General features: G+C 36.1%; 1 protein-coding gene across 1 annotated transcript in view; it reads left to right on the top strand.

Annotated features, from left to right (window-relative positions):
• LOC117793638 (protein sprint) overlaps window positions 1-20397 on the top strand; it is a 129070-nt gene that overhangs the window by 79158 nt on the left and 29515 nt on the right. Inside the window, exons 4-5 of the mRNA XM_034634006.1 lie at window positions 5901-6587; window positions 11005-11476. Coding sequence (XP_034489897.1) covers window positions 5901-6587; window positions 11005-11476 — 1159 coding nt within the window. The remainder of the gene's footprint in view (window positions 1-5900; window positions 6588-11004; window positions 11477-20397) is intronic.

Consider the following 20397-nt stretch of genomic DNA (forward strand, 5'->3'; position numbering starts at 1 on the left):
TATCATAATACGTTTTCACTATTTAAAATAAAGTAAAAATCTATATAAAAAATATACTAATAATAGTATTCTTTATTTAAAGAAATTAGTCTAAATACTTTGAAAAAAAAAACAAACACTTTTTGATAAATTTTCATTCGATTGTTCCTATTATACACCAAGTTGAACCAGTTTAGTTACAAAATTAATATGCCCACTGCAAGCGTATATAAAAGGAAAAATGAAAATGGAAAATTATTTATTTTGTATGGCAAGTTTGTAAGGCAATAACTTTATGGAACGGACTAAGCGAAACTCGAAAGTTTATTGCATTCCACTTATGCGCTGCCACAAAGCAGTGGTAAAGAAAGAGGAAAATAGAGAGAGGGAGAGGGAGAGGGAGAGAGAGAAGAATGAGTAGAGTAAAGATAAAAGCAAATGAGGAATGCATCTCTCTCCTGTACTCCTCCCCCTAAATACAATGCGAGGGTGCTGAATATGTGCATACATTTGTTTAAATTGATGTGATGATCATTCATTAATCATTCATACGCATGTGAATCATATTCATAGATGTGTAAATGTGATTACAAACAAGCGACAAGCAGCATACGACAGAGATTCATCACAAAAGACAAATGCACTCACTGGCACTCACATTCGCATTCGCATACACTTATGATTCATATGAATCAAATAAATGTGCATTTATAGCAATCGCAGTGTTTGAAAGTTGTACGAGTTTGAATCAATTTGAATTTAAATCAGAACAAAGCAGTTGAACATCAGTTTTTATGCATTGTGAAAGGTAGAAGTGATTTGCAGATACCCTGCATATATAGTGAGTTCAACATTATAAGAGAATTCTATGCATCGTGGGTATTCATCATCATTTAAGTGCCAAAAGTCACTTGAAACACTTATATTCATTTAAAATGAATAAATGTTTTCATAACAATCACAAGGCACAATTTGAATAAATTTATATGCAGAACAGATTAGAAAGAATCTCAGCTGTAAATTGCAACTAATATGAAACTTGTTTAAATTGATTTGTAGAGAAAGGAGATTAAAGAGAGCTGATACTAGCAGATACTCTGTAATCGTAATATGAAATATATTTTATGAGTTTTATTTATTGAATTGATTGCATTGTAATCAATATAATAGCAACCCAATGGTAACCTGTAATTAAAATATAAATCCATTTTTAGACAATTAAGAGAACTTGTTTAAGATCGAAAGAAAGAATAACAATTCGAAATATTTTTGAATTTAATTTAGTAGTACCAAATATGTAACTTAAGCGTAAATTAATAAATATATTTGATTATTAATTCACTTTTAAGATAAAATGATTATCATACACATGACACGTTCATAAACAGGACAAAGTTATCCCCAAGAGTGTTTATATCATTAATTAGGACTAGTAAATACACTGTAAATTTTAAGTAGTTTGGCTTACGATCGACACGTTTTACATTTCTTCCGATAATAAACCCTAAATGAGGTTTATTAACATATACTATATTGATTCACCGGTTGAACGGTCAATTGTGGCGGTTAATGGCGCCCATTAAGTTACCCTATTGGACTGATAGTTTTATATAATTGTCTATAACCATAAGTTGTAAGCACTGTCGGCACACGTTTAACGGTCTAAAAATGCAAAAAACATTGCTGATTGAGGAGCCGCTTTAGCCTTGAAAACCAAATACAACCAAAAATGGTGGTATAAATAACTGAAATGCATACGCTAAAAGTTGCCAAACCCCTCCTCTCTCTCTCACTCTTTTCCTATTCCCTCACTCTCTCTCTCTGTTGGCTCTATTGTAAATCCGCGTACGCGCTGGTTCTAGAAAATGTGTTCAACTATCGCCAAGTTTGGTTCACAATTTGTTGACAATTGCGTTTCGCACTTTGCATATTAATCAGGCGTGCCGGCAAACAGAAATCTTTACTCCAAATGCCATACAGTGGGTCTAGTATGTATACGCATATATGCGATAGCAATGAAACAAAAAAGAGCTGTCACGAAGTGCAGTTATTGGGAAAAAAAAAAAAAAATAGCAAAGCTGTCGCAACGTTTTCTGTTTGAACTTACAACTCTGGTGTAAAAAACAAGCAAGAGAATGATATTTAAGAAAAAGATGACTAGAAACTACCCTGTAGACAGCGCTTACATAATATGTGCAAGAACTTTTAAACTTATAAAGAATATGTCAACAAAAAATGGAAAAATATATGAATGAAAATAAATAAGCATATACAGTTGTTTTATACTTTTTATATCAACACATGCTGCTCATTTATATAGTTATAGTTTTTTACGTACTAATTAAGTACAAGCTTAATATATATTGCAGTCACCTTAATCATACAGGGTATTCGATATTTATGCGGAATTCTGTCAAGCAAACGTACGAAAGAAATGAATCATGTTGTGAATGCGAATGAATATTTCGAAATCGATTCGAATGAAATGTCTAAAACACACCTACCAATACACACACACACACACACACACACACACATGCATACTTATGCATGCATGTTAATATGAATATCGAGCACGAACATTGCATTTGATTGCAAATCGCAATTGTAATTGGGTTTCGAATTGTTGTAATTGCCTTTGGTTGTTGCCATTGTTGTTGTTATTGTTGTGGCTACGAATCGCATTACATACAACAGAAAATACGACATTAATTGCAAATTGTTCGCGATGTTTTCATGTCGCGTCTCAATTTACCTGCCTTTCACACCCCCAGCTCTCTTCTCACTCTCGCTCTCTCTCTTTCTCGCTGCTTCCCTCTCCCACTCTCTTTCGGTCTCCGCAACAAATCTAGCAAACTGATAAATTGCCAATGCACAACAAAGAACAACAACAATATCAATAATAACAACCAGGTGAAAGAGTCGTGAAAGTTACGAAATTGCAATGATAAGAAACTACAAATTGCATACTTGTGAGGAGATAAGGGGAATCGGAAAGAGAAGAGAACACTAAAATATTCCCTGCAGTTCAACGGTTAAATCACAAAATCGGAGCATTGTAAACTAAATTATATTATAGTTGTAGAGCACATATAAATCGTGTGACTAAACATAATTTAATTTCGTGATTTGAGGCATTTAAATCAAAGCAATTAGTAATTGGTGCATTTAATTAGAAACATCGAAATGTAGAATTTATAATAAAATGAAAATGAATTTATAATGAAAATGGAAAAATATTAAAATATTCAACAGACAAAAAACATTATAATGTTGCTAAGTTTAATGCAATTTATGCTTAAATCTATGAAATATTCAAAACATCATGATATATGATAAATGATATAATGATAAAAATGTTAGGTAATAAATTAGAAACACTACAATGAAATACTTATTATTATTAAACGTGTATTGAACACCAAAAAAAAAATCACAAGTATTCATAGAATAAGCTCTATGTAGTAATGTAATCAATTTACCATATTCTATGCTTTCTGTTTTAAAAATAACTCAAACAACCGTAAAACGCATTCAGTTGAATTTCCAAAAAGCAATTCCATTTGTGGTTTACTCCGCTGATCTTTTAAGGTATTTTCAAGGCGTTTCTAATCAACAAGAGTGTTACAAAAAAATATGGCAAAATAACGTTTGTCATTTCTAAGGGAATTCAAATATGAATTTCTTCGAATTTATTCGCAATTACGAATATGTGTATTTTCTGTCGATTTATTGCTTATGAATGACATTAACGATAAACGGAAGCTAAAATGCCGCAAAAATCATCCAACAAACATTTCGATAAACTTATGACGAAACAGACACACATGTGTGTGCGAGTGTGTGTGTGAGTGTCGTATAAATAAATTAAAAATTCAGTGAAGCACAACGACGCAAAATGAAACCCACTTGGGCTCTGGCCTTTCGAGATGAACGAGATTCAACTCGACTCGACTCGACCCAACGCCTTATTTTTTTTTCTCCATCATTATTATTATTATTTTTTTTTTTTTTGCTGGGGTTTCTTTTCAATTTCTTTTGATGTCAAAACACAGAGAGAGAAAAAAAAACAATTGCAAATGTTTATAATTGCTTATCACTAAGAATTGTTGTTGTTCTCTATGTTGTTGTGCGTGTGTATGAAGAATTATATGTGGGGCACTTTATGTTTTGAGTGCTCTATGACACATTCCTAACTCAACCGCCTCGACTTCCTTTTGGCTTGGTAATTCAAACGATGTCCATGCCCATAAAAAAAGCTTCACTTACACAAGGAAAAAAAACGCGCAGGGGAAATAATAAACAAAAATATATTTTTTAATATTTTTTCTTCTTGCATTTTCAACAAAATGAAATAGATACCACACGCACAACAAAATTATTGCGGAAAGTTCATAAAGCCAACAAAACCAAAAAAAAAAAGAAATATCGTAAAAAAAATCACAACGAACTTTAAATGCTCTTGCTTACAACCTTGAATGGACACTTATGAGATATTTACAGAGTTGCTTAGATAATATTTTCTTTAAATACAATTTCATTAAATCAGCGAATAATACCGAAACCGTTTCATATTAAGTTCAGGAACCGGAATCGTATCAAAAATAAATTCTTTTTCAAGAACTGAAAACCAATATCTTATTTTCTTCATTTTTATAATTTTATTTAATTATATAATTTATTTATTGACTAATTTTAAGGAAGAAAAAATTTTATAAAAAACATGAAATTTCAAGGACAAAGACCTCAAGGGAAAACTTTCTGTTAAGAAAATTATTATTATAAGGAAAGATGCTAAAAAAAAGATTTATATTGAACAATATGTCTAAGTAGAATCATAGAAAGAATTTCGTAAGAAAAATCTTCAAGGATCTGCAGTAAAATCTAAAGTGACTGCATCAAAGTTAAAATATTTATCTCCAAGGGCCGGTTTTTCAATGTCTGTTTAAGGGGCTTGATTACTACACAACAGTTTTTTTGACGTGAATTGTATAGAAATCAATGTCAAATTTGAATTTTTCTATTTTATAAAATTTAAGGAGACCGGCCCTAAGCTTTTCAATATTAGTCCTGCATCTATTTCAATAGTCTAACTTAAGATTGCTTTGTTTTAAAATTTAAACTAAACGCTTAGCAGACAAACTGATTGACAAAACCAATATGCCAAACTCAAAAAAAAAGGAGAGAGACAAAGAGTGAGAAAATGAAAGACAGCACACATTAATGTAAAAAGCCAAGAGACCCAAGAATAAGTCCCAATACCAATTCCCACCACGCAGCGCCGGAAGAGAGTGTGACGAGTCGAGTCGTTTTTAAAGGCGGACAGTTGGCAGGTGTTGCCGTCGGCTGGAATCTATAAAAGCGTCACATAATATGGCCTGTATTTCCCCCCTCCCCCCTCCCCCCCATACTGCTTAGGTCACGCCCCCTCACACAATTGTTTTAGGCATTTTGCTGTTTTTATTAGTAATAACATTTTGAAAGCCTCAACATGGTTGTTAAATTAAAATTCATGCATTCGAGTGGTCGGATATGTGATACCTTAATGTGCCACACAGAAGCAGCAGCAACAACTAGGTGGAGAGGGGGATGGGGTAGGAGAGTGTGAAGGGGGATGGGAAGGTGTAGCAGTCAGTGTGACAAACGATACCAACACGTTGGTATTAAATGTCGAATTCAATAAAACTGATTGACACATGTGCTGAAGTGTGTGTGCGTGTGTAATAAGATGAAGGGGGGGAGGAGGAGGTGGCAACTTGGGGGCATCCATTTGAGTTGCAAGTTGTGTGCGTGACACACACCATTTATTTTATATTTTTTGGTAGCATCAAAACAATTTTTTCCCGCCGCATAGAAAAAAAAAAAAAAAAAAACAGTTTTCCAATCAATGTGTGTTGCGTGTCTCTCTAAACTTTTTGCAGCATGTCGCAAGAACAGTTAACGAGCTGTGTGGATGCCACAGCTGTTGCAGCCGCTGCTGTTGCAGAGGATACATCAAAAGTGGAGGTCATTGTGTACACAAAATCGGACAAAACACTTAAACAGAATATGAATGCCAAGGATGAGACATTAAGGAAACGCACCTCATTGATAATTGTGCCACAACAGGTGGATGACATGCTCGAAAGCTCCGATCACATTGAGAATGGCAATCGCAATTCGATTGCCAGCATGGATAGTTGTGTCTCCACAAACACGAGCCAAAGCAATCAGTCGAGTGGCAGCTCCACTTCCAGTTCCAGTTCCAGTTCCGAGGATGCTCATGCCGCCTATCAGGATCTGCAGAATGGCAATGCGGATGGAAATGATCTAGCTACATTGCATTCTCCCAGCTGCTCATCCACCACATCTGAATCGACTTCATGCTGCAGCTCTGTGGACTATTCACTACGCGAACAATTGCAGAATTTTGCCAATCGCACTGAGGATCAATTGAAAAATGATTTGCCAACTGCTGCACAACTGTTGAAGGGCATGAGTTTGCCCATGGATCAGACTACTACAGTGGCAGCTGCACCACATTGTGATGCCCTGTTGAGTCCACAGGAGGTTCCACTGGGTCGTCGATATGCCGAAGTGGCACAGTTCAAGTCACACGGCAAGGCGAGGTGAGTGCAGTGATCAAGTGATCATGTGATCATACAAATGGATCAAATGCTTTCAACAATGTTTATTTATTTGTTTAACGGCGACTTAAATCAATCCACTGACTACAGATGTTTTATAATTAAAAAAAAAATTAAATGATAAGACAATTAAATCATATTTTAAACAATTTTAATTTCAAAAATGAATAGATAAATAAGCTTAACTAAACTAAGTTTCCTGGTAAGTCCCGAAATTCATAATATTTGATATGGCTTCCAGTTTTTCAGATAAAGATAAATCTTAAAACGAAGTAATTCCGTAAATAATTTTTAGAATACACTTTATTTGTTGATTAATATTATTAATATTATTATTATTTCATTTTATTGAAAATAAGAGGTATTTTTAAGATTTTCAAATAAATATTGAAAATTAATTATTACATCAACCTTTTTTTTATAGCTCAAAAATATATTTTATATTAGTTTTGTAAAAATCATAGAAATTTTAAGCTTTTGTCTTGTGATTAATTAATTTCCCTAGTCATTCTTTAACCTTCAGCTTTAACTACAGCCCGTGTTTTTCCTCGAACTTTTTTTAAGTAAAATGTAAATTTTGTGTCTATATTTGGCTGAGACCTCAGTCAAACCATCTTTCAAGTTTTTTCTTGGTCTAATTTAACTCAAATCTCAAATGTTAACTTTGTCTATTTGCTTTATATAGCCCTGCTAAACGTGTATTCTTCAATTTTTTATTTAAATATTTTTTATTCCCTTAGTCTCGTCCTGCTTTAATTTTTTAAAACAACAGCCTCCTTTTGTCTTTGCCACGTTTCATACTTAATCTTTAGTTCAATCAATTACCTGAATTCTCATTAAAATCGCATACCACATCCTGTCACTTTAAGCCAGATTTGAAGCCCAGAGCCAGTATCTTTTAAATTTTATCTGAGTCTAGTATTTTGTGCATTTGATTGTTCTAGTCTCGTCTACTAGTTTTCTCCTAGTTCTACTATCTGTAGCCCCATCTCTAACTTCTTCTTTTTCTCCTTTCAAGCCATTTGCTGCCGTATGAACTGTATTGTTCTCGTATCATCCTCGACACGTCCTCAACGTGGCTAAAAGATGTCAAAATATATACTCCAAGTTGAGCAGCAAAACCACAAGCCAGCTTCTTGCACAATTTTCCTGCAGATTCTTCTTTCTCCTCATTCTGTGTATTCCTGGTGCTCAACTCTTTTTATTATGACCTGCAGCAATTTTCATTTGCTGCTCTAGCTTAGGTTCGCTTTTGCATAATACACAACTTAATTAGTATTACTACTTTATAGCACTCTCGACGCTGTAACCCCCTTTTATCTGCACACTTCTTTCCTCTTTCTTTCCTCTTTCTTTCCCCCCGTTGACTCTTCCCCAACCACAAGGCACACACAACTTTGCCAGCTGAAATCTAATAATGGCACATTCCATACACGCATTGCCATTGCCACATTACCATATCAAAAACGACTACGACTTGCATGCCCCATGGGCACAGACAAGTTACACCCTTGCCCCACTCACCCCAACCCTTATCCCAGACCAGACCACCCTTTTAATTCCCTCTCAATTCCTGACCCCTGCTTCCATGCATAACTCCAAAATGCATTGAGAGTGTGTTGTTTATGAACTTTGAACGTTGCTGAACTCTGTCAGTCTGTCAAAGCTCTTTCTCTCTTCCTCACTCTCTCTCTTTCTCTCTCTCTCTCTCTGTCCGAGGACACTCTGGGACAAGAGCTGTCACTGCTCTATGAGTGTGTGGCACATGGTGTTGCATGCCACTCTATGGATTAGTCTCTCCTCTCACTCTCTCTCTCTCACTCTCTCTCTCTCATCTCTCATCTCTCTACTCAACATTGACAACTATGTTGGAACTTTTTGAAAGCTGTCACAACTAATTTGCATAGACCCGCACTCAAATCGAAGTCACCTACCGCCTCCCTGCCCCCTCGCCCACGACTACCTTTGCTGCCTGCCACAGTCATGTTGCAACAACAACAAGAGAGAAACATTTGCACACTGAAGATTTGATACCCTGAATTCTGTGATAACTATAGTATTTTAGACAAGTTCCATCTGGTTGATTTATGATAGATCGTTCATATGGTAGCTTTATAATACTGTGGACTTAAACAAACCAAATTTGGTCTGGTCACACCTCTTTTAAATTTTCATATTAATTTATTTTAATATTATTTTTCCTAATGCCAAAATCTACAATAAAAAGATTGCATTTTTATTTTTAATTTACTGCGTTTTGTATAAGAAAAATATCTTACACCTTACTTAAGTTATCTTACATCTAACTTAACTAATTAATTTTTAATTATTTTAGTTAGCTTTTGAATTTAATTTTGAATTATGAATTTTATGACAAAATCATAATATCCTTATCAAGGGTATGACAAAGGCGTATGGAGCAACGTCAACCCGCATAATTCGTAACTCGGTTTTTCCATATTTGTTTTGTGCTTTTCTCTGCTTTGATTTCGACTCAACAAACACCCAAAAAATTATTCATGGCTGCCCCAAAAATAAAAACATTTCAGCAAGTGTAACATTGTACACAGTTGTGCCATATATGTACTTATGTATATATATATACATGTGTGTGTGCGAATTGTGGAATTTTTTACAGCAATCAGAGAGGTAAAAAAGGGAGGAGGTTTAAAGGACCTCAATTATTATTATTAACTGAAAGTGGAATCTAATGTTGGTTAAAGTGCTTTTCTTTTCAAGCATATCTTAACTTTGTTTTAGTTTCTCCTTCAATCATCTGGAAGTATTGAGGCAAAATTTTGACCTAGGCCTACGCTATTATTGGCCTAGTCCTTAAGTTATGTAACTTCTTCAACTATTTATAACGTCCTTTCTCTTTTTCTTTTTATCCCTCTCTTGTTTACATTTTGATAAATGCCCATTGCCACATTTTATCTTAATTGCCACGCGTTGGCAATTTTCATGCGGCGCCACAAAGTATGCTACAGTTTTTCATACTCTTCGCAGTCTAAGAAAGAGAGAGAGCGAGAAAATTGCTCATATCGTTCAGTTCTTTTATACCCTTTAGCTTTTTTAATTTAAATAAATTTTTATTTCAGAAATCTGTGCAAAAGCTGATTTCTTTTTTTGTATTATTAGTTATTATATGGTTTCTGCAATTAATTTACAATAAATTTAAATATATTTATTTATGCACCGGCAGTCATAGTATTACAGGATATCTTGCTAGTTGAGCAATTTTAGCTTTGGTTTTATTTTTTTTTTTTATGCTATATTAATTCGCCTTGGCGTATTTTGCTTGTCATTTGCAATATGTTCATAAATTTTTTTGCGAGTTCTCCCACTCTCTAACCCACTGTCTCTCACACCCCTTCTCTCTGTGTGTATGGAATGTCCTTGAGCCTGCCCCGTCTAATTCCTTTAAGTGCTTTATTATCCACGTTGCGTGTTTTTGTTGCCGTTGTTTGTGTTAATTTGACATGATTATGTCAAAATGTTTGACAACTTGTCATATGGCTGGCAAGAAAGCATGCTCAACTTCTTTGTCTCCCCTCCATCTCTTAACAGTTTCCTTCGACTTAGCCTTATCCTGACCCATTCGTCGTCTGCTTTGACGTTGAATTGTCCTTGAAGGCGTCGTCAAAACGGAAACGGAAGCACATGCCAAGCCAAAGTGTATTTTCTTTTTATACTCTTTTAGAGGGTATTATCATTTATTCACGCATTAAAGGAGGCGTGACAGACCACATAAAAATTACATAAGTAATTGTTTCGACTATATAAAAATCGTTAGGCCCAATGAATTTCATTAAACACTAGTCAATTAACATTTATTTTTTATTATTTGCAAAATAAAATTTGTAATATCATAAATTTTTAAACATGACGATAAGATTTGGCTAAAATCTGAAAATTTTATCGATCGAAAAAAATTTGTATTTCAAGATATTTTATTTAAATAATATTAAATAAATAATTATCAATAATAAATAATTTTTTTCTTAAGAAAATACTCAATTTTACTTGTCCTTAGTGGCCTGCAAGGGTATTAAATCTGCGATGTGCCCAAGATAACTTTTTTTTTCTTGTCATCCTTCCTTTTTCGTTTCTTTTTCATCCGCCATGCATCTTGTGGCACATTCATTAATAACATTTGTGCGGCAAGTTTACTTACATTCTCCGTCCAGAAATATTGTTAAAATGGCGTAAAATTGCCCACTTTTTGGAGCGTCAGCTTTATGTGGCACGCGTCGTCCTTGTGGACGTCGCAGAGTCGACAACAAAAAATGTGTTGCAAATTAACCTTTTGACAGCTGCGCAGCGAGTGACAAATGAGGAGGCTTCAATAAAGAACATTGACTAACTTCTCGCTCTCTCTTTTCATTCATTTAATTTGCAGAACAAGTGAACAGTTGCCATCTGCTGCCGCAGCCAATGTTGTTGCAACATCGGGCATTGCCACGCCCAACACAGACAAAACAGAGGCTGCAGTTTCCACCATCAAAAGCAACAACAACTTTAATATTAACAACAACAACAACAACAACAAAAGCAGCAGCAACAATGCGTCACAATCACATAAATCTCAAACGAACAACAACAACAGCAACAACAGTGGAAATGGCAACAAATTGAATGGCCAAACAAATCTTGGCTCAAACAATCTTAACAATAACGTTAACAACAACAACAACTTGGCCATGACCGCAACTAGCCAAGTTGATGCCACAAATGGTGACAGTCGCCGAAGCAGCAGCCTCGAGCCAGATGCCGATGATGTTGTTGACCTGGCCCATGGAGGCGCCTTCGAGGACGACATGCAGGCCCTGTTGCCCAAGTGCACGCGCCGCTCGAGAGATGAGCTCAGTCAGGTGAGTTGCCCAAACGAATTTACTTAAGAGTTATGATAGCCAGATAATAGTATCGAGACCGGAACCAGTACCGAAAGCGTTAAGCAAAACTTAAACATGAAGAAAATAACCACATTGACCAAGTTTCATAACTGAAACGATTTTCATATCACTTCAATTTGTCTCTTTATTTAGATTTCGATTTTAACGTAATTTTTTTAGTTTATAATCTCATATTTTCAATCGGAATTAGTAGAACTATAGGTTATTAATATCAATCTATCGTTATCTATTTATATTATCTATTATCTATAATATCACTTAACCGCAGCAAGATCGGACTAGTAGAACTTGTGTAATAGCTAACCAAAGTTATTAATAAAATTATTATTTCAATAAAATCACCTAAAAGTATGCAATAGTTTTTATTAGGCATTAATTTCTTTAAAGTACGTTTATATATATTAAAATAAGTAACTGGTATCCTATTATCGGGATCTCGACTATAGCCTTTCCCAAGTGTTTTTTTTTTTTTTTTGAAGACCGAGAAGTAAGATTATGTTATTATGATTTGGCACAAAGCAACTGCCTCGTCGGGGGAATTGCATAGAGGCAACTGTTGAGCATATTGATGAGTCCAGTTGCTGTATTTGTCGCCTCACTATTCATAAAGCGAACATGCACAGTTAGAAAGGGAAGCAAGTGAGAAGTGAGGGAGAGAGAGGTATAGTAAGTGCCAATTACGCAAGCTGCCAATGGGGCTATCAAGAATGGGGCATGCCACATCTCACTCCATATATTTTTGTGCCTTTTGTGTATATGTGGCACTCATTCATTCATAATTTGCTACGTGTTGCCATGCCAGCCATAATGATAATGATAATACTGAATGCCTATGTCACTCCTACTGCTGGTGCGCTTACTCATAAACTGTGCATCAAATGAGAGAGGAAAAACACTGTAGTTCGGTCCCCGACCATGAGATACCTGTCACTCAATTGAAATACATACAATTCCGAGAATATAAAAATTGCAGCATACTTTTAGGTCTATATGTGATGCTTGATAACTTAAAACAGCCATAACTATCTTAACAATTAGCTGATCTAAATGCGATTTTTAAGTATGATTGAAAATAATAAAAGGGAAAGTTGGTTACTCTAGCTCTTATAGTTTCAAGAATATATACATTTTAAAGGGGTCTGTCACGCCTCCATCTCATTGTTACACCATTGCAACAATATACCCTTGTATTGTACGTGTAACGGGTATAAAAAGGAGGAAAAGAAAATTACAATACACGTTCATTCGCAGAGATTTTCATCTGTTTTTTTTTTTTGTCCTCCCACCATTATTGCTTCATTATTTACATGCATTCGTGCGTGCTCTGTGGACGCTGTCTGTATCCTGGCTGTCGCTTCATTAATAACTGTGAATCCTTTTCATCATCGTCATTAAAAGGCGACGCCTCGTTTCTAATGTCTGGCAGGAAATTATAACAGCAGCTTGAATAATGGAAGCACTTTAGAGGCAAAACACTTTTTGACAAGTCAATTTACTAGTTAATTTGATATGCTTCACTCCACACACAGTCCACACACAATCCAAAATGTGAGTGCTCATTCATGTGTTGTATAATTGCTTAATAATGCGTTAGTTATGCAGTTTGTCGATGCATTGTTGCCAAATTGCACACAATGGCAACGTTGCCAAATTTCTTTACAACGCTGCAAAGTAGGCAACATCATTCACCTGTAAAGCTTGTTGCAAGTCATTTAGCTCTATCAAGTTCAAAGTCAAAAACCAAATGAGAACTTGCAAAGCTATTAAGATTCTGCACTGAGAGTGAGACAGAAGAGAGTGTGAGAGACAGAGAGAGAGACAGTGGGACGTTTGTCCAGACAGGAACTGTAGTCAACTGGGCAACCACAAACGAGCGGCCTGTCTGGACCACTTGGAGCAGCAGCAGACACATGTTCACATTTTAATTTGTGTTGCATTTCCTGTTGCATTTGACCAAACGAGAACGAGGCACCAAGTGTGGCAAGTGGCATGGGGCATGTGGCAAGGACAACGGCAAACGACAAACGACAAACATCTTCTATGTCTCGACCATAGCATAAAATATTGATTTCAATGGGCTTCGGTTGTCCAGATAGACAGACAGGCGCCCAGTTGGTTGCACAGTGAAGCAACTAAGTTAAGACATGTCTTTAATTTATAATTATTAAATTAGCGAAGAAAACTGTTCGGTATTTATTGATTTTCTAAGCTGAAAATCATCGACTACAACAAAACTAGGTAAAAGCAAGTATATTTTAATTGCACGTCAACTGAAATGCTTTTTCGGTATAACCAAACATCGACAACCAATATCGATTATTTGAATTGAAATTATTCTAAAATCACTAAAATCACTTAAAATTTGATCAAGCGTATAAAATGAACATGAACATATTTGGTATGTGTGCAAGCGAAGACATTTACATTTATCGATATTTATATCGGTAATTTTTTATGAAGTTTCAGACAAATACATCGATAATATATGTATTGATAACTTTACACCAATATCATGTAGATAAAATGTATAACATTATGCATTTTGAATGCACTTATCGATAACGGAAATCGATAATTTTGTATATACTGGCATATTGAGTTTTTGCCACACTGTGCGTTGCGAGACAGTAGCAGCTGTGGCAATGCCACAATGATTGCGCCAGCCAACAATTTCCTCTCATCTTTTTTGGCCATTTATGAATATTCAATAAAAACAACAACAACCGATGACGATAAAAATGTCTGCCTTTAAAAAAAAAAATAAAAAAAGAAGAAGCAGAACGTAAAGCTGCCTCTTATTGGCTGGCGTTGCCATAACCACAGACAGCTTCAGCCAGCGTGCAACACATGAGCCGATGCTGCCGTTGCCGTTGGTTGCATGCAACGTTTTGTGTCTGCCAGTGGAAAGTTTTTATCGCCAGCCTGGCGATCGGCAGTGTGGCATGAGCCGCAAGCTCGTTGTGCTCAACTTTATTACATTCATTATGCTTTTCAACCCTGTTGGCATTTTAAGGGGCGCCTCAAACCCCAATGCTGATGCTGATGCTGTTGCTGTTGCTGTTGCTGGCACCGTGCCACAAAAGTCCATAAACAAGTTTTGGGAGTCCTAATCTGCAGCTATGTGGCATGTCCAGGTGCACGTGTACTAATTGCAGCGGTATTAGTGGCGCTTTGTCAGCGACTTACAGAGCGAGTGGCATGCCCCAAAATGTTGCTGCCCCCTGCGTAGCTTTTAGTTAAGCTTGTCATGTCAGTTCTGTTTTAGCTGACTCCTGACAAGACTTTTTTGTTTTTTTTTTTTGTTGTTGTTGCTGCTAGCAACATGTTTGCTAATACCAGGAGAACATGGGACAACGCAGGTTGCAAGTTGTGGGGTTTGGGGGAAAAGGAAAAGGGGATTGCCACCGAAAAAAGGGCAGCTTTAAAAATGTTTCTCTAATGAAGTGTATTCTCTTCAAGCTTCAACTCCATTGACAAACTGATGTCTGGTCATCTGTAACTTTGTCACTTCGTTTTTCGTTTTTCGGTGGATTAGGCAGGGGTAAGGGTCAGTGCGAGGCCTTGTGGCATGCTGTGTCTCATGTTGCAAGCTGCCATTGCCACATGCTTCGTGTGCCTAATGGCTGTGACTTTTTGACAGCTTCGCCAAGTATCCACTTTCCTCTGTCCGCTGCAGACAATTCTCAAACATCTCTCCTTTTTTTCTCCGCCCTTCTTTCTCTCTCTCTCTGTTCTCCACGCTCTTCCCCTTTGGGGAAAGGAAAACATTTGTCTATGTCTCGCCAGTGGCCATTTTATGGCCATATATTTTATGTGCAGCTTATTACTTTGCCTTCAATGTTTATTGTATTTATCTTTCACTGCGTATAAAGATCCTTTTTGCTGTATTAGGCTATAGTTTCAGCCTATTCAAATCTGTGCGCTGTTGCCAAACTTCCACGTCGTTGTCACACTTCTGTATAAGAATTGATATTGAACTGACAACATTTTTTCCATTGATATAAGCTGTTGTATGTTTGATTTCTTTTATATTAAAGCTATAGTTAAGCTATAGTTGCACTATTGTTAATCTTCAGACTTTTTTTGTGCCCCTTATAATTTTACTGCAATGTTCAAGTATTGTAAATTTTTCTTTCTAAGAACTTTTCTTTTGTATTTTGTGTAAGCTATGGGATAGCTTTACAAAAAAAATATGATGAGATTTTTTTTAAAGTCAATTCAACAATGTTGCAACATTTCCTGCAGCTTCACTGATAAAAAAAAAATGTTCAAAATATCAAGATTTTGGTCTCAGAACTAAGATTTTTGGTCTAAAAAATGCGTCGAACATAAAATTCTTAAAATAAGAGAACACATCTTGATTTTAAGAACATTTTAAATAAGACCAAGTTCTTATTTAAAGAATAAATGTTCTTAAAATTAAAATCAAAAAATAATAAAAAAAAAAATATTTTTAATACATATATATTTTTTTTATTTTTGATTTATTTGGATTTTTATCTGTTTTAGTAATTTTATAAATGTAATTTTAATATGTTACGAGTGGGTTTCGAACCGCCGTCCACTGCTTCACAACTGAAGCGGCTTCTCTGACAATTTAAGATTTTATTTGTTATATTAAGATTTTAAGATTTTTTAGATTAATAATATTAGTTTTAGTAATTTGGTCTTAAAATAATCTTATTTTAAGAACAAAATATTTAAGCTGAATGTACTTGATTTTAAAGGAGATGGTCTTTCTTCCAGTGTACGTTGCCAAAATCCACAAATAGCACGGAGAATTAGACTAAACTGTTCATAACTAAGTTTTTTCGGTTATATTTGAAAATTTTAGCATTGTTTGCGAACTTTAAGCAGCAACGTTGCCATACTTCATGCAAAACCACTTTTAATTATGCATTCATACGACGAACGACCAACAAATCGACAACATGTCAACATCACGCTTCAATTAGCCAGACCCAAATTTCAGTTTAGGCCTCGCCATACATACATTCACACACACACACACACACACGCACACACAATCATAACGGCAAGCTGTCGTCGACATACGTCTAGGACACACTGTTGTGCCATAGTCATAGTCCTGACTCGCTCTAAACTCAGCATAAAACTAAACACAACACAGACAGAACGCAGAACAGGCACATATGTCACCCGGCTAGATATGTTTTACTCAGTTCTTAGTTTGGCTGTTGTTGTTGTTCGTTTTTTGTGACTGTTGTTGTTGTTGTTGTTGCTGTTGGCGCAGTTGTTGGCATTGCGGTTTTTTTGGCTGCCATTAAATGTAATTCTCTGTGGTTTTTATGGTTTTTTAAAACATTCAACAACATTTTACGTGGCTGCTATTTATCTTTTATTTCGGCACTCGCTTTCAATCCCCTCGCTCACTCTCTCTCTCTCTTTTTCGTTGTTCCCCTTTCAACTATCTCTCTGTCTCTCTATTGATGCTGTTCCGTGTCATGTGCCTTGCCGTGTTGCCTCGCACGTTTCGTTGTCGTTGTTGTTGTCGTTGTTTTTTGTTGCTGTTGTTAGTTGTGTGTGTCGTCGCTGCTCTGCGTCAGGCAATAATTCAGTCTCGAGTGCAATTTGGCGATTCTATACACTCGCACACACACACACACACTCACACACTCACACACACACACACAACAATGTCGGTTTACACACGTGCGGCACTTTTGAGCTTATCTCGCCGCTCACCTTTTGTCAAACTATTAGCACAACGACTGCACCACTGTCGCACAGTGGGATTTAAATTTGCATTGTGGTTGCTTTAAGATAAAGCCAAAAATATGTCACTATCTAAATTGCATAAAAAACAATGTGAAATCTTCAAATGTAATTCAAAAGTTTAGAATATTTTTAGGAATATATGATTGTAGTTTTGGCTTCTAAATAATCGCAAACGTTGTCTTATAAGGAATTCTATATGTATCTGAACCCAATATACTGATTACTTTTGTGCTGTATTAAAACTTTTGCTTTTTAAAGCATTTGTAAGACAAATATGCTTAATTTTTAGTTACAATTCTTAATTATAATGCCTTTTGAAAAAGTAAACTCATTGAGAAAAATACAGAAAACATTTAGATTGTAAGACAAATTACTCGTGTAATTTTTTTATTGTTAACATATTTTTTTAGCTAAAAGCTCCTTAAATTAAAAAAAAATTTAAAATAAAAAACCGTAGAATTTCTGTAATATTTTAGAACAAGTATTAATGTCTTTCTTTGTGCTTTTTACCAACACCAAAAGTCAGAGTTTAATTATGCTGACTGATCAAAATTAATTTGTTGTCCGGCTCGTAAACAGAATCTGGAAACTGTATGGAGCTCAAGCAGCTTTTGATTTCATTTATCTACGAACTCTTTCATTAATTCCGATTGTCTCTTTTCTGCAGCATTTGTCGTAGCATTTGAAATATTTCATTGCATACTTTTGTGCGGTTGCATTTGCTGTACGCTGTGCGGCAATTTGTTGTGCAATTTATTAGCAAGCTGACTGCGAGGAGACAAGTGGGGGCATGCAACGCGGTGGCATGAGTCGACGTACGATATTTTGTCAATGCCTGGGAATTTTTATATTGGAATTGGCATTGAATTTCAAGACAGACAGACTAATATTTAACAAAAGGTGCGCTCGTCTAGCTTGTAAGTGGCAAGAACTGATGGCAGGTGGCAAGTGGCAGATGGCAGGTGGCAGGTGGCAAGTGGCAAGTAGCAATGGCGATTTTCATTTTCAGCCGGCAGAAGTCGGCCGGAAGTCAACTTACTTTCGATGTCTGAGCTTCAACGTCTGCAACTCTGCTGCCTGTTGTCTGCTGTCTGCTTCCGCTTGGCAGTTGAAACTCCCTGACCCTGAAATGGCAACAGAATAAAGCTCCAGCTGCTGTTGCACGACTCTTGTTGCCGCTGTTTGTCTGGGCGCTCCGCTTGGTTGCCCATTGTGTTGCAGTTGCAGACAAGATTTAAAGTCGCGACTGTTTGCTTAACATTACGCGTAGACAAGTAACCCCATTTTCTCTCTCTTTTGGAAATCCTGTACTTTAAATGTACAAAGGGTCTGTCAATTTTATTGATAATCTGATTTTAAAAATATACAAATACAAAAACTAAATAAAAGAATATATTGAAATAAATGATAATAAAGCTCAGATATTTTATTTATTTTTAACATCTTTTGATTCTTTAGATAATAGATTTAAAAATTGGGATTTTTATCTCGTAAGATAAGAATTTTCCTATTAAAACTTCAAGCTGATCAGCAAAGCGAAGCCCCATAAAGTATACTTATTTTGAATCAGCATCAAAATTCGAGTCAAATTCCTAGATATAAGAGACTAGAAGCGCTAAAGTCACAAAGATTGGTTTATTTACTTTTGTACAACCTATGCAAATCAAATTTGTTTTATAATTTTGTTTTCTTGCGTGTGTATGTGTTTTTATTGGATAAGTACAAGGTCTCTCACAGTCGGGTTCTCTCGGGTGTGGCCTTTCCTACTAGTTCCTTCTCTCTTCACACACACACACACACACACACACACACACACACACACATGAGCGAGCAGGCAGCAACCCTCGAACAGGAAACAAAAAATTGCACTCGAGCTACTTAGAAAGCTTTGCAATTTTACTTATGTTGAGGGTTGCTGTTAGCAGCTTCCCGAAAAAATAATACGAAAAATGAAACTGTAAACAAATGAGAACCTTGAGCTAACTTAATAAGCAAAGCATTATGGCTGACTGCCTGGCGTTGCGAGCCAAAAATAGTTTTGGTATTGCTTACCAACAAGCAGAGCCAAAGAAATGACTGAAAATGGAGCAAAAAGCAGAGGAGTATGATGAAAAAACGGGTAAAAAAAAGGGACTCGACTTGCAATAAGCAATACTTAAGACTTAATGCAGGGTATAAAATATGCGCAGCATTTACAACAACACACAGGCAACAAACAGCCGCATGAGTTGAAGCACGGATTGGAGCTGCGGGTTGCAAGTAGCCGCATCCCGTTAAGGGTTGTCCTGCCGCCACACAACCGCAACTCGTCTTCCTTATTCCCCCCCACGTGACAAGGTTTTTTGCTCTGATTTTTGATTTAAGCATAATTTTGCAAACATTTTGCAGCTGGAGAGACGTCCTGCTGCCAGGGTTGCCAAGGCTGCCCGCTGTGTACGCTTTTGAAAAATTTCAAACATTTCTTCAAGGGATTTGCACAATTTTCCTTTTTTTTTTCCCAACTCACTGAACCTTTCTCTTTCTCCCTCTTTCCATATCTTTTTCCGTGTCTGTTTTGTCTTGCATTTAAATGCTTGGCAAATAAACTGGCAACACTTAGCACCATTTCCTTTTCGTTTTTTTACCATTTTCATTTCCATATCATTGCCTTTCGTTGTCTTGAGATTTTTGCTCCCGTATCATTTCCTGACTTATTTTTTGTCAACGCGGCGTATGATTAATGCCACAAAAAGGTGCAACATGGCAACACTGTGAAGAATGAAGGCTGGCTGACAAAACCCGTTTAATAAATGATATCAAAAATTAAAACTCGCGCGTAAATCAAATTTATACACTTTTTCTTTACCCAGAAGGTGTGCTCCTGTGTGTGTAAGGGCACAACCTAATTTGACAGTCGGCCAGAAATAACTCAATTAGTGCTCGACCTTTTTCGACTTTAATAAACCCAAAAAAAAATGTATAGAAGGAAGAAAAAAATGATGAGAAAAAAGAACAACCCTATCCATGACGTTGTTAGCGGTAACGAGCGTTAATGTGGACTGAGTGCATGTTTCACAGGGTCAAAGTGGGCGTGGCACGCACAGCTTGTGGCAGCCACGAAGGCCACTTGACTTGCTTGCCACTGAAGTGGCAACTTTTGG

Source organism: Drosophila innubila, chromosome X (assembly GCF_004354385.1).
Source record: "Drosophila innubila isolate TH190305 chromosome X, UK_Dinn_1.0, whole genome shotgun sequence".
Classification (NCBI taxonomy): Eukaryota; Metazoa; Arthropoda; class Insecta; order Diptera; family Drosophilidae; genus Drosophila; species Drosophila innubila.